Source organism: Nilaparvata lugens, chromosome 2, assembly GCF_014356525.2.
Source record: "Nilaparvata lugens isolate BPH chromosome 2, ASM1435652v1, whole genome shotgun sequence".
In the NCBI taxonomy this organism is placed as follows: Eukaryota; Metazoa; Arthropoda; class Insecta; order Hemiptera; family Delphacidae; genus Nilaparvata; species Nilaparvata lugens.
Genome location: NC_052505.1, coordinates 14,347,830 through 14,362,610, shown reverse-complemented (window position 1 = coordinate 14,362,610; position 14,781 = coordinate 14,347,830). Strand labels below are relative to the sequence as shown.

Genomic DNA, 14,781 nt, shown 5'->3' with positions numbered 1-14,781 from the left:
AAAATTCTAGATTATATTAATATATTATGCTATTTTACATATAAATTAAAATTACATGGCACCACCCAGCAAGGGCAAAACCCTGACCGCTGAGTGAGAGTATCAGCTGTTAGACAATATAAAAAATTTACTTACTAATAATCAAAGCTACAAAAAAAATCGAAGTTAACAATAAATTACTAGTCTTGTAATTATAATATTTGACTGATGTCGAAGAAAAAATTTTGTATCACCCACTTATTTATCTGTTCCATCCTCTGTCTACCCCTATTAGAAAGATATTCTGACAATGCATTTGGCATTATATTTATTATTTTTGAGCTAAGATACCCCAATTGTCTTCTCACTATTGTCAAATCTGAATAGTTAATATTATAAATGTTATGAGATGTAACTCTCAGGTTATACATAGAAACGTTATTATTCATTAAACGTTAGTATTTCATGATTCAATTAATATGTATCATTGTAATAGCGTCTATATAAATGAATCGTATTGGAGATATCGTATTGGACTAAGATCGAGTTGACTCGAGTACAAATTTTGAATCATACGGTCGAAATTTTGTAATAATTTTAGCTAGACATTAATAGATTAGACATTAATAGACAATTTAGCTAAACATTACAATAGATAGTTGTTATTGATTATTAAATAATTCTACAAAAAGAACTGCGTATCAAGCGCACAAGTGCTTTGGGAATACTGCAAGAAGTGAGAATAGAGAATTAAGAATAGTGCAAGAGTCGCTGTGAATACGCACAATAGGCACAATTGAGTCGCTATCAATAAGCGAAAGTGTGCACTGAAGTGAAATTAGCTTACGTCAGAGAATCGTTCTAGCCATAAAATGTGAACCGAGCCTAATATTCCCAAATGTATTAATGATGTGAAGAACCAGGGTTGATTAAGATTTCCTTGATTATGCTTTATTCATGTCTACTGCTTGGTTTTAAAGCCATATTTTCATTTATTTATACATTGATACGCGGTAATAGATTTTCATGAAATTTGATAGGCATGTTCCTTTTTAAATTGCGCGTCGACGTATATTAAACAAGGTTTTTGGAAATTTTGCATTTCAAGGATAATATAAAAGGAAAAAGGAGCCTCCTTCATACGCCAATATTACCGTAAAAATCTGGTGTGGCGCACTCACACTACTTTCCTTGCCGTTATGAAAATTGATCACCTGACGCTAGTGTTCACGCGCATAAGAGTCTACTATTCTAAGATCTTAGCCAGCTGGTGACAGGACAATAACGCTGGTGACACACGAGGTCTGCTATCTCTTCATAGTGAATAATTTACTAATAATAAACAATAATAATAGAATAATAGAATCAACAGTTGTCAACATTTTGCATTATTGAATAAACACATTTTCTCGAATTTCGAGCTTATTTTCAATTTTAGGTGAAAATGTCACTGAACATTAATTGTAGAGATTTTTATGCTCAATCTTTTCCACTTGAAATTTTTTTGTTTAAACTGTATCTGAAGCCTGATAATTGAGAATCTAAAATCAAACTTTGCATAGATGGGGCGGAGCTCCTGAAATTTTTACAGATATGAGACTTGTGGCAGTTGATAGAACTTATCGATGACTATTCTAGGTATAACTTTAATCAAAATCGTTGGAGCCGTTTTCGAGAAAATCGCGAAAAACCCTGTTTTTGACTACATTTTCGCCATTTTTAGCCGCCATCTTGAATCGCATTTGATCGAAATTGTTCGTGTCGGATCCTTATAGTGTAAGGACCTCAAGTTCCAAATTTCAATTCATTCCGTTAATTGGGAGATGAGATATCGTGTACACAGACGCACATACACACACACACACAACACACACACACACACAACACACACACACACACACACACACACCACACACACACACAACACACACACACACACACATACAGACCAATACCCAAAAACCACTTTTTTGGACTCAGGGGACCTTGAAACGTATAGACATTTAGAAATTGGGGTACCTTAATTTTTTTCGGAAAGCAATACTTTCCTTACCTATGGTAATAGGGCAAGGAAAGTAAAAATCAGACTATAGAATTATTAATCATAAAACAGCTGACAAGTGATTACACAGATGTGTGGAGAAGCCAGTCTATTGCTGTATTTTCATAAGGTCTATAGTTTCAATCAGGTACTTGTGGATGACAATACTGCGTGAGGTCTACTGTTCACAGAACTACTAGTATTTTTGCACAGAATTGTTATGAAATGTAGAACTGAAATAAATGAGTAGAATGATTGAACATATTTTGAAAGCAGTGCATTCTGTGTGACACGGAACTTGGTGGTAGTGAGAACCTTAGAAAAAATACAATAACATAGAAAACCGGACCTCAAGTAGGAAGAGAGGAGAGTGTATTTGTGTTTTTGGCTACGTCACCAGTCACCAGGCATTGCATGTACATACCCTGTGAATTACACCATTGTAAATGCATTGAGTATGCAAATAAACGGGACCAGGAACCGGAATCGGAACGAGGAAGCGATGAGAAAGCCTGGATTTGAGCAATCGCAACGCAACGAGGGGGAGGACAAGTGAAGCAAAATAATGAAATTGTGAAAGAGGAGAGAAAAAAAACAAAACAAGAAGGAAGAAGAAATGCGTAGATAGGCGAAGTGAAATCGGGAAGGTCATTGGGGAGGCCTTTGAGAGGGGTAGTAGGTCGACTTGCGGAGGGAGGAAGGCAAGAGTGAGTTAGAATCATGACTGTACAAAGTGAGTGAGAGAGAGAGCGGGTGAGAGAGATAAGGGTGAAAAGCAGAACTGAATGGCAATCTGGGCTGGCTCTCAGGCTTACTACGACTTGTAGTAATATTTTTAAATGTGTGCAATCGTCGTATAACTAGTTGTTTATTAGTTTATCTAGTTTACGTCACCTGATTGAAATCTTAGTGTACTATAGTGAGGTCCACGTTGTAATAGCAGTGGAGAAAGATAGGAGAACAGCGTTATCGATTCTCTGCCTACGATAGAGGATAGCTGATGACGGTATATTCTAATGTAATATCAATTGTTCATTCTTGTTTAAAATAATAATCGATTACATTTTATTCGCCAAGAAAAAATATTTTTCAATTATTAAATAATATATTAATCATATTGAAAAACGATCTGTCAACGTTGCGAAGCTATAAAAGGATAGCGCTGCTTTGTCGATTGATAGCAACACTGATATTTGATTGATAGGAATGTTAATCAAATAGTGCCATCATAACGTGGACCTCGTATTTATGTAAATGTATTTATTTGTATTGCATTTCAAGCAATTGTCGTATTTGTTTATTAGTTTCTCAAGTTTATGTCACGTGATCGGAGTAGTAGTGTACTAGTAGTGTTTATATGTATTATTGTATTAATGGCTTCTAGCATATCGAAAAAACGCACACATTAATGAAATTAATTCTCAGGTTATCAGTCTTTGTCAACTTAATGTAAAACTAAGTACAAATAACTAATAAACTATCTGTAGTATTTAAATAAATTCATGAACAACAGAAAGGAACAAGGTAAATAGTCAAGTTGAAATGTATTGCTCTTCTTGTTGAGTTTTATCAAATCTAAATCTCAATTTATAAACTCTAAAAATTGCCTGGACGCCATTCAAAACTCGAAAAATATTAAAAAATTGATACACTAGAATATATTGAGTACCATTTCACTATGGCCCTTGAAGAGTTGAAACTAGTTGTGTTGTGATAAAATAAAAATGTACTAGATAATTATATTCTATTGTGTTTCTATACTTTCAGTATATGTTGAGCCCCAACATTGAAGGAAATAAACATTTTTTATCAATATTATCATTGACCTGTTTATCTCTATCATCTCAATATTGCATGATCAACATATACATGAATTAATAAAATTAGTAGAATTGATGGTGATGTTGTGAAATCTCTCCATAATAAAAAAACAAAGATATTGTCAAATTTCACTAAAAAAAAACTTTCTTTTTTTTTAGTGAAATTTGACAATATCTTTGTTTTCTTATTATACATGAATTGATCTTTCAGAGTAGTATTTTTCTGTACCTGATTAGTTACTCAGTACTATACTGCTAATATAATATTAATGAAAGAATTGACATTTAAATTTGATAACGCGAGGGCTATGAATGAGTTGTGGCGGGAGGGGAGGGAGTACGAGAGATCAGATGGATGCAGTCTTTTCTCATTCATTCTCCGGTCCAACATTATACATGCGTAATAAGAAGAGGGTAGGGTAGGGTAGGTTCGCGTATTGTATGAAAAACGAGGAGATTGAAATCCGAAGGCTGCTGCTGCTGCATCCTGGAAGTGAAGTAAAGACAGGAAGAACATTTCCCACGGCTGGTGTGGGGTCAGAGGGGGGGGAGGTATCACCTTACCCTCTGTCGTCAGAGTGCACTGCACCCTGTTTACACACATGCTATGCATGCTGCCCTGCCCTATGCAGTTTGTCATGAATTTTTGGGTTAGTTTGTGAGTGTGGGTGCAGGGCTGTACTGGGTGACGTGACCCTCGTTTAGCTTCATGTAGGTATTCGTATTTGTTCCATGTATTTCTCCAACTTTGTATACCGTACTGTTTATGAATTCCCTATAGCTTGAAGTCTCTCATAAGTCTCTTGAAGTCTTCCCTAATTTGAAAATATTTGCACCACGGAACTTCACCTTATTGATTGTATCGATTATTTTTTCGGGCCATATGCTAACGCTACGTTTAACGCTAAACAACGTTTACTTGTGGATATGGTTACATTTATCATAATGTGTTTCATACGGAGTTTAAACGAACAACTGACATTTCTCCGTTTAAACGGAGTATCTGCATACGGGCCTTAGTAATTTTTTTTTGCTGTGGGTGATGCCCAAATGAGCTCTAGGCTTGTGCCTAGGTAATGAGGCGGATGATAATGAGAGATAAATTAAATGAACCTACAGTTTTAGATGGGTTCCGAACCACCTTTTGACAAGTGTTAAATCTTAAGTTCAATAATATTAATTTTAAATCTCGTTTGAAAAAATATTCATTTTAAAAAAGACACTGTCATTAATCATAATGAACTAGGTTGTCTCTGTTCTCATTTTTTAATGAATTGTGGTTTTGTTGAATGTTGCAGGTCGCGGTCAGGATATGACAGCAGTTGCAGTGAATTGGATGAATTGTCGGATGAATCTGAGAGCCAAACTTCGTCCAGAGCCCGATTGACGGGCGGCGACTCCAGCCGCAATCAGCAGGCTTTCAAGGGCCGTTGGAGTAAAGAAGAGGTAGGCAACATTGTCATTATAATATATTATAGGTTATGTGCTTCTATTAGTAATTACTTCTACGGTCTCCGCTTGATTAGATAGTAAACATTTTATTTCACAGGGCATGTTTTTTATTGCCAGAAATTGAAACTACAGTATCATAATTTATTGAATAAATTTGAATTGAAATTGTAGATTATTTATTTACATTCCATAATACACAGATCGAACTATAAAATTATCCAACTATAACAGAAATAGTAATTACTTCTACGGTCTCCGCTTGATTAGAAAGTAAAGATTTTATATCTCATGACATGTTTCTTATTGCAAAAAATTGAAACTACAGTATCATAATTGAATAAATTTGAATTGAAATTGAAGATTATCCATTTAAATTCCATAATACACAGATCGAACTATGCAATTATCCAACCATAACAGAAATACCACGGGATTCTCTTGTAAAATCTGTAAATCCAGCAGTCATTTTTTTCTCACCATTGTGAATAAGAAATGTCAATTCCTACGAGGTGAAAGATCTCATTCCGATTTAACTTACAATACCGTTAAGTAACAATACTAGAGCTAAGTAAGCTAAATCTAAGGAAAATCTGTTATTCCAACTAAATAAATTGGAATAAGTTGAAATTAACTTATAATATATTATGTTATATCACTCTATTAATTTAGTTGTGTAACTGTGAGAAGTTTCAGTCATTTGTAATAAAATCTCTTGACAATAGCCTACTATTAATACACTTATTGACATGGGCTACTTTTAAATTAATAAAAAAAATAAATCTTATAGCACCCTTTATTTTTAAGTTCAACTATTTTAAAGTTTTTTTAAAAATAAAGGGTGCTATAAGATTTATTTTGTCCTACTATTAATGTTTATGAAAATCTTGTGTAGCTGTTGCCAGATCCGTCAATAGTCAATAGTGAATCACATTACGCTACACTGAATTACGTTTCATATCCCAATTTAAAATCCACCAGCGTAGCGTAGCTTTCAATTTTGGGATATTATGACGTCTACGTGTTACGAATACGTCTTTCAGCGTAGCGTAGTGTAGTGTTTAGAAGCCCTTACGGTAATCAGAAAGCCTGTCTTTTTTTAAAATGAAATGAATATCTATTCAAACTTCAACCTAATAATAATAATACTGTAAGAATACGTTTATCAAATTTTTGAGAACTCTGAAAAACGTACTTTTGCTAACGCCCAATATACATGTTTTTCAGTTGCAACAGATCTCTGTAGCTTTGTCATGTTAAAAGAAGGAAACTTATACAATGTAGATCAAAACGTCTTGGTTTTTGACAAGGGTTGTGCTGTCAAGATTTCGCATCAAATATGTATTATGGACTCGCGTTAACAATGACAGAATGAGGTTGGCCTTTTATCGAGTATCAGACGGGGCTACTATGGTTTGTCATGAAAAACAATCTGCTCCTTGTAACATATCGAAGAATAGCCGACTGATTTCATTGATGCAATATGCCTGTCTCTTGACTCACGTCTGTCAAGAATATTCTCAAAAAAGGTGTACAACACACCTGAAGGTGATCGACCCCTTGGAGTGGCTGGTTTCTTCCGTGTTGAACTCTGATAAAATTCGGAAAATGTTGAGATATATTACCAGTTGCCGACATCAGCTTCCAAGCGCCCTTGTTTCACATCAATTAAGATGGGATTGTCTTTATGCGTGTATGGGGTGGGGCACCTTTGTGTACCTGTCAAGGGTGTTTTCCTGGTTTCTCAGAGGGTAGAATGTTTCTCTCTGTCTCCCAAGCCGGTCCGGGAATCGACATCTTATCCCATCCCATGGCTGGGTCCTCTCCCTTTCATGGGGTCCCGCGAATCACAAAACCGGTCCCTCAATACTATCCTATCTTCGGAAAGTAGCTGTCCAAACTGGGTTATCTGTACTCTCTCACTCACTCCTCTATCTCTTTCTCTCACACGTTTTTGGTGTCGTGTGACTTCATCCTCATGTGGCTCTGGTAATATTATCAATAGCAGAAGTTTTCGTCACGTATTCTATCTAACCCTAGAAATACAATATAAATCAACATGAGCAATGACTTTCACGATTCACTTACTAAACTCAGAACAACAATATTCGAAATGGAAGAAATCTGTAAAATTCTAAAACTATATAAGATGTATAAAACCTGAGATAGGCTATTCTAAAATTTTATGAAATCATGTTTTTAAAGTTCTTTTCCAGTAAGTAACGTAAACAATGTATTTGTAATACATATATACTAAACTCGAATAGTAGATAATATTAAAATTGAAAAAAACCGTATATAGGCTATTCTAAAATCATATGAAATTATGTTTTTAAGGATCTTTTCAAAATGTCTTCAACAAATGATTAAAAATAGTTTCAACCGTTGATTGCAAAAATGTTGAATAAACTCTGTCGTTGACCCTTCATAAATAAACGTAATCGATCCCTATGTTTTTCTTTTCCGCGTGAAAATATCAAGTGTCAGTAAAAAATCCCAATTTGAACCCTATCTTCAATGAACAATCTCTCGAACTTTTTTTTGTTCGCTTATACATTACAGACTTTTTTATTGTGCCATGATTTTTTATATTTCTTACTTTATTCAGACCCAACCAGAGACCCTTATGAGACTAGGGCTTTGCTAAAAAAAACACATTTTTTTCTTTATTTTTTTACACCAGCGTTTAGATTTCACAAATCAGTTTCTGCATCCAGAATGTCTGGATGAGAATTATTTTTTACATGACCCCAATTATTGTATTCTGAATCAACTTATGTTCTTGATTTTTAGGTACAATTTCCTTCCATGAAAGTTTTTTTTTTAATCTAAATCTAAATTTTGTTCTAAATCTATGGACAGTTATATTTTAATGGCTCATCTTGCATTCTGTGAATATTAGAATTCAACTTAACTTTTTCAAGTACATTTCTGTATATCTGATCCATTGAAATTGAGGATATAATAGTTATTACTCTGGACATTAATTCTTATGTACTATCTTCAATTTTACAGGATAACAAACTAAAGCAGCTGGTTGAAGAGTATCAGGAGCGATGGGACATTATCTCGAGTCTTTTCCCACACAGGACAGATGTGCAATGCCAACAAAGGTGGCAAAAAGTAGTCAACCCGGACCTTGTCAAAGGACCATGGACCAAAGAGGTAAATTTCGCCAACTTAATAATTATTCATTGCATTTGTAATATACACTGTATTGTACTTGGAAGATCTAGTATCCAGTACTATAAGACTTATTCAGTAAATTACACAATAATTTTTCAAATTACAATGAAGTCAGTTCAACCTATCAATTTTAGATAGATTATACTGTGCAAAAAAGGAACAGGCCATTGCGTTGAATTATTTAATATATTTTATGATTTAAGATTTTTCTGAGAATTATATACACTTTCTTGAGCTAATGACTAAGAATTTGAATCTGTTATTTATTCTCACAATAAAATACTACATCATTAAAATGATAGGGAAAGGAAAAATAAGGTAGTCATAGATTTGTGAAGTCAGTCAGTCTTATGAGTAGCCTATAGTTTACTGATATACCAAGCGTTTTCCAAATACGTTACCACCCGGTCTGGGCGCAATTTTTGGACAGTTTCATTAATCAATAATTCTCCTTCTGTTATTTAGTTACGATTTTTGTAGAATAACTTGCAGTGAAATACCGAAATAATAGTGTAGCCTACAATAAAATACGAATTCTGTCAGGTCAGATACCTTTTTAATTGAATGTTTGCTTAGTCGCGCAGATAAATTGAGCTCTATTCGCCTGATACTCCCTTTGTAAGGATGACCACTCTACGAGCCGAACTTCTCAAAATATTATTTATGAGTTTGAAAATCGCTTCCCGGTGGTTGGGAACCCACCTAAAACTCTAAGTCCACTCATCTCTTTATCATCATCAGTCTCTTTACACACGCACAAGTCTGATGTGGGCATCATCCTTAAGCTGGATTTCGTCTGTGCGTAAATGCCGTCGTCGACCACGACAAGGAGAGAATCTCAGATTGGGTAGATTTCAATTTGTCTACATAACCTAAAAGATTATGTTCAATTATGTTTTAATGGGACAGGTTGAGCTTATACTTTTCTATACTTTCAAAATAGCAATATGTTGATATTATTAGAAATGTTTAACTCTTCAATAATAAAGAGAAATAATGAAAAGTTATTTGATCAGCTGTTTTAGCACACTTGGACAATATAAATGTCAACATTCTTGTCGTCCTCGACTGCGGAAATTTACGCAGAAACGAAAATTCACCTTTAGCAAAAAAAAGAACGTAATACAGTATTTGATGAGTTGGTTTATGTATGAAATATGACAACTATAAGTTGTATCTTGCAATGAAACTAGTAAATAATAATCAAGTTCTATTGATGATTCATATATGATTGTACCCTTCCCTTTCCCCGTCGTATTGAGCATAATTGCTATCATTGTGCATGACTTTGATGTTGGGCAACATATGATGGTTAATGCCTTTAGGGGAGGGGGGTGCAAATGCTGAGAGCAGGTGATTAGTTTGGGGCAGTCAAAAAAGAACTACCCTCGATCTGAGTACCCTACGGCCGGCCACCCTATTTTCATATTACGTCACTGATGATGATGATGTGCATGTGTGTGTGTGTGCGTACAGTGAGTTGCCCCTCGCTTTAATTTACGACACTTGAAAGTGCATGCAAGTAGCAGAAGGTTGCGATGCGAGCAGATTGATCAGGCTTTTCGATAGTAGTCATACACCACAGGACATAGACCATCTCTCTCTCTCTCTCTCTCTCTCTCTCTCTCTCTCTCTTCGATAGGAGAGAGACCATCACAACTGCTCGGCCCTCCATACTCTTCATATTATACTTGCTGCACATATGTTCTGTTTGATGTGTACTCAAATGTACTCAAACTCTGCTCTTGCTACACCAACCTATCTTTGTCTCGCTCTTCCCCCTTCTATCCTCCTCCTCCACATTTGCACCCTCTTTGATCCCTGTCTGCCCGCTGGCGTGTGTGTGATGAAAATAATAACCCATTGATTATGGATGATTCATCTGCCACCCCATTGATTATGGATGATGATTCATCGGCTACCCCTCAGATAGTTTTCGAGCGAGCAAATATTGTGCACAATGTAGAAGTCCACCTTGTATTTTTTCATTCGTGTGTTACTAATACAGTATTTTGTAATCAGGATTACTGTTTCAGTCTTGTCAGATTTTGAATCTTTATTTCTATTCACAAAAAAATTAATTTTGCACGTGATATTAAATTAGTTCGTCTGGACTTGATCCTTGCCGTTTGTTTCGAAATTCGATAGGCTTTTCCTACTCAATTACGTGTAATTTTTTCTTCCTCGGATGTACCACACTCGTGAACAAATCCCAGATTAGGAGTAAAAATAGATGCAGTCCCAGGACGATTTAATCATTCTAGCTCACTTATTAAAAAGCCTAATACTTTTTCTCTTTTCTCGTTCTCGAGCTATTTTCATTCAGGGAATTAAAAATCTCCAATATCCCCAGTAAGATAATGCCGGTACTAATAAAATACAATATCTTGTCAATAACCCTATTGTCTGGTGTCAGTGTCTGATTAGTCATATTGAAATTCGTATCAAATCAGTTTTCGCTGAGTAAATTCTACAATTTACTATCAGATTTGTTTGCATCCAAAATACTGCTTCTATAGTATTTTTGGCGTCATAACACCATCAGCGAAAATAATTCAAACAATGCATTCCATTGCCATTTTGGCAAGATGCGGACGTTACATTAATAATTGTCACGCGAATCAGTTAATTTTTATGTAGTAAATGAGTAAATTCATTTTCATTCACTCTTTCAATCGATACGATAATAACCCTTTTCAACAGTGATAAAGTTTCAATATTAAGTGATGAGCAGTGATAATTATTATCAGATTATTATTAGATCAGTGATAATTATTATCAGATTATTTCTTGCATCCAAGATACTGCTTCTTTAGTATTTTGGCGTCATAACACCATCAGCAAAAATACTGAAAACAATGCATTTCATTGCCATTTTGGCAAGATGCGGACGTGACAATAATATTGTCACGCGAATCAGCTAAATTTTGTGTAGTAAATTCATAGTAAATGTGTAAATTCATTTTCATTCACTCTTGTAAACGATACGATAATAACCCTTTTCAACAGTGAAAGTTTCAATATCAAGTGATGAGCAGCGATAATTATTGGGCTTTATAATAATGTTAACAACTTTGAACGTGACAAAAGTATTACCATAGAGAAACAATAGCGTAAGTAGATATCCCATGGTATAGGGAATTTATGTCGCAACCTTTACTGTCGTGCCCTTACTAATCTCAAGCCGATTACTGTCGATTATTGTCAATTTTTACTGTTTTTTTGGGGTGATAGTGTATGAACGGCACAATTTGAGAGAATACCAGCGTCACACAGATGCATAGGAAAGAACTACGTGGACTATTGGCTTGAGATAACAGTAAAAGTTGCGACATAAACGCCCTATACCATGGGGTATCTACTTATGCTATCGTTTCTCTATGGTATTACTTTTCGTGGAATTCTATCACGGTACTGTACTCTATTCTTCCCTTTGGTCAAAGAGAAATCCTTCCCTATTCTATTCTAGCTCTTTGATACAATACAAAAATCTATTATTGTAATGAAAGCTTGTTTGGAAGGAAGAAGCTTTTATGGGATTTATGGTGACAATGAGCCTTTCTTTCTTGAGCCAGGTAGAAGCAATTCCGAGTACAGAACGAAAGCTTGAGCGTGGAAATTTTCAGAGCGAGTTTACGATCGAACGGTTGCAAATAATACCTCACACCTGAAAGCTGTTCGACCTCTCGAATACTTGGAATAGACAACTCGAAAATATTTCTTTCCTTTGAATCGAACAGGTTTGGAGAGTTTGTGACAGAAAAGTTCCATTCTCTTCGTTAACGTACCCGCATGCTTCTTATCATACAATACAATACAATTACAATACTGTACGGAACTTTTTCTCACAGCTTACCATTCTGAACAGGAATACTCGTTCTCCTTCTCTTCAAGCTTGAACGCTCATTATAATATATTATTGTTAGAATTCATGGATTCATATTGATAGACTTCACCGAAATGTGAAGATTAAACGGTGTGGATATCAACTATAGAGTGGTCCACGTTATAATGACAGTGGAAAAAGATAGGAAAACAGCGTTGCCGATTCTCTGCCTTGCTACTGTCTTATATAGAGGATAGCTGATACCGGTACACTTACTTACTCCTCAGCTATACAGGTCTTGACAAACCTTGGCGTCCCTCACATAGCCTCTCCATCTGTCTCGATCCTCGGCCTGCCTCCTCCAGTATTATTTTTTTATGCTACTTATAATTTCTGATGTAAAATATTTTTATGTGCAATGGGTCTATCTAGACCTAGCACAAAATAAAAACAATCAATCAATCCAGTTACCGATTTATCTCCCGATACCCCTGTATATCTGATGCAATATCAACTGTTCATTCTTGTTTGAAATAAATTAAAATAATAAATGAATTATATTCTATTCGTCAAGAAAAAATATTTTTCAATGATCAAATAATACATTTTCATGATTGAGATAACATTTTTTGTTAATTATATTTCTACATTGAAAACGATCTGGTAACGTAGCGGTGCTAGAAAAGTATAGCGTTATCTGCTTTTTAGCAAAACCAATATTGATAAAATTCTGCTATTATAATGTGGACATCACTGAAGTGTAGTATTCTACTATAATATGCTTAATTGTTGAAGAAGAAAATAATACATCATTCATCGTATGAGTTTTCCTATATTGGAATGTGATTTATCAAGTACAGTAGTTACAATCACATTGATATATCAATAAATGTTATTCAACCGATTGGTAAAAAAAAAACAGTAGGATTTCCAACTAGGGTGATGATTATCATTTCTGCCACAAGTTTAGAATTGTTTTCTCTTATTTTGATTGTAAAATTGAAGCTAATCTTGGCTTTTTATTGTAAAATTGGAGCTAATCCTGGCTTCTTATTCTCTCCTGAAGACGATTCCTTCCTGTTTATCCTTCCCGCCATCTATGCAATAAATTTCATTCGACAAACAAGAGCACTACATCAGAAGAAGAACACCTGTCGTCCTGTGTCGGAAATTTCCTGGCCACAAAAAAGAAGAACAGGATGAAGAAGAGGAAAAAAGAAGAAGAAGATGATGGTGAAGTATTCCTGTTTGCGGCAGCCTTGGAACAAGAATAGCCGGAAATTCACATTGACTATCCCACCTACATACACATGGACATAGCTACAAATCGTATGAAGTCACCTGCTGAAGAGCAAAAAGCTAATAGCTCTTGAGAAAAGTCAGCTCAAGAGCGATATCTCTATACTCATGAAAAAAAAAACATCTGTCTCCTGAATGAGACTGATCGATCACTCTATTGCTCTCTCTCTCCTTTGTTGTTGAAATTGTGAGGATGTTACTCATTGATTTAATCCAAAATAGTTGTACGGGAAGAGATTGTGTGATATTTCTCCATAATTGAAAGAATAAGACAATGATGTTGGCAATACTATATTTTAGTGGTATTTTTGTGATATTGGTATTGACAGGTTTTGACAACATCAATGTTTTCTTTCAATCTAAAATGTTCGAAATAGCTATTTATCTTTATCATAACTTCATTTTGCCTTGATTGAATAGTAACTTTATGGTATGTTATATAAAAGTAATTAAGAAAATTTATTTCTCGTTTGCGAACTGAATAGATATATTTACATAATTTTGGTACATTTTAATCTGAAGATAATATAAATCCTCATCAATAAATAGTAGTTTGAGCTAGTTTCAACTTTCAGAGATGTTTTTTATTTAATTAGTATCTTTATTATAACGTTATCGACTATAGTATATGATGAATCGGAATTCGGGGAAGGAACTGTTTTGGGCTTTGCCTGTTGGTCCTTCCCAAACATTTTAATGAATTATGTCGTGTATCATTAAATAAATATTTTGACATCTTGTGGGACCGGAACGCTAAATATCTGGTACTTTTATCAGTTCTTCTTCATTTAATTGGGTTTTCATTATAGATGCTTTTCTTGAAAACATGGATCATCATCTTTTGAAACGTCTTGAGCTCGATGATGTAATACCCAGCAGCTCATAAGCATAAGCCCAACCTCTTCCGTCCTTTTGCTTTCATAGCTGATGGCTCCATCCGATTACAATATTCATGTACTTCACCCACGAATTTTCTCCCGCCTTCCAAGTTCAAGGCCAAACTAGTCTCGTCTCGCTATTCTTTTTCAGATTCTACTCTGATTACATCACCGTGCAAGCATCATCTCATAAACTCTAGTGCTTGAAGTATTGTTGAACAGAAACAGCTGACTATAAGATGCTCTCACTCCAGTGTCAGACATATGTCGTCTTCTGCTATGACTGTTTAAAATTATCACTAT

General features: G+C 34.9%; 1 protein-coding gene across 8 annotated transcripts in view; it reads left to right on the top strand.

Moving 5' to 3' along the window:
- LOC111045420 (transcriptional activator Myb) overlaps window positions 1-14,781 on the top strand; it is a 66,107-nt gene that overhangs the window by 24,277 nt on the left and 27,049 nt on the right. For all 8 annotated transcript variants that reach the window (XM_039420637.1, XM_039420632.1, XM_039420636.1 and 5 more), the window contains exons 2-3: window positions 5,139-5,286; window positions 8,305-8,454. In XM_039420637.1, coding sequence (XP_039276571.1) covers window positions 5,139-5,286; window positions 8,305-8,454 — 298 coding nt within the window. The remainder of the gene's footprint in view (window positions 1-5,138; window positions 5,287-8,304; window positions 8,455-14,781) is intronic.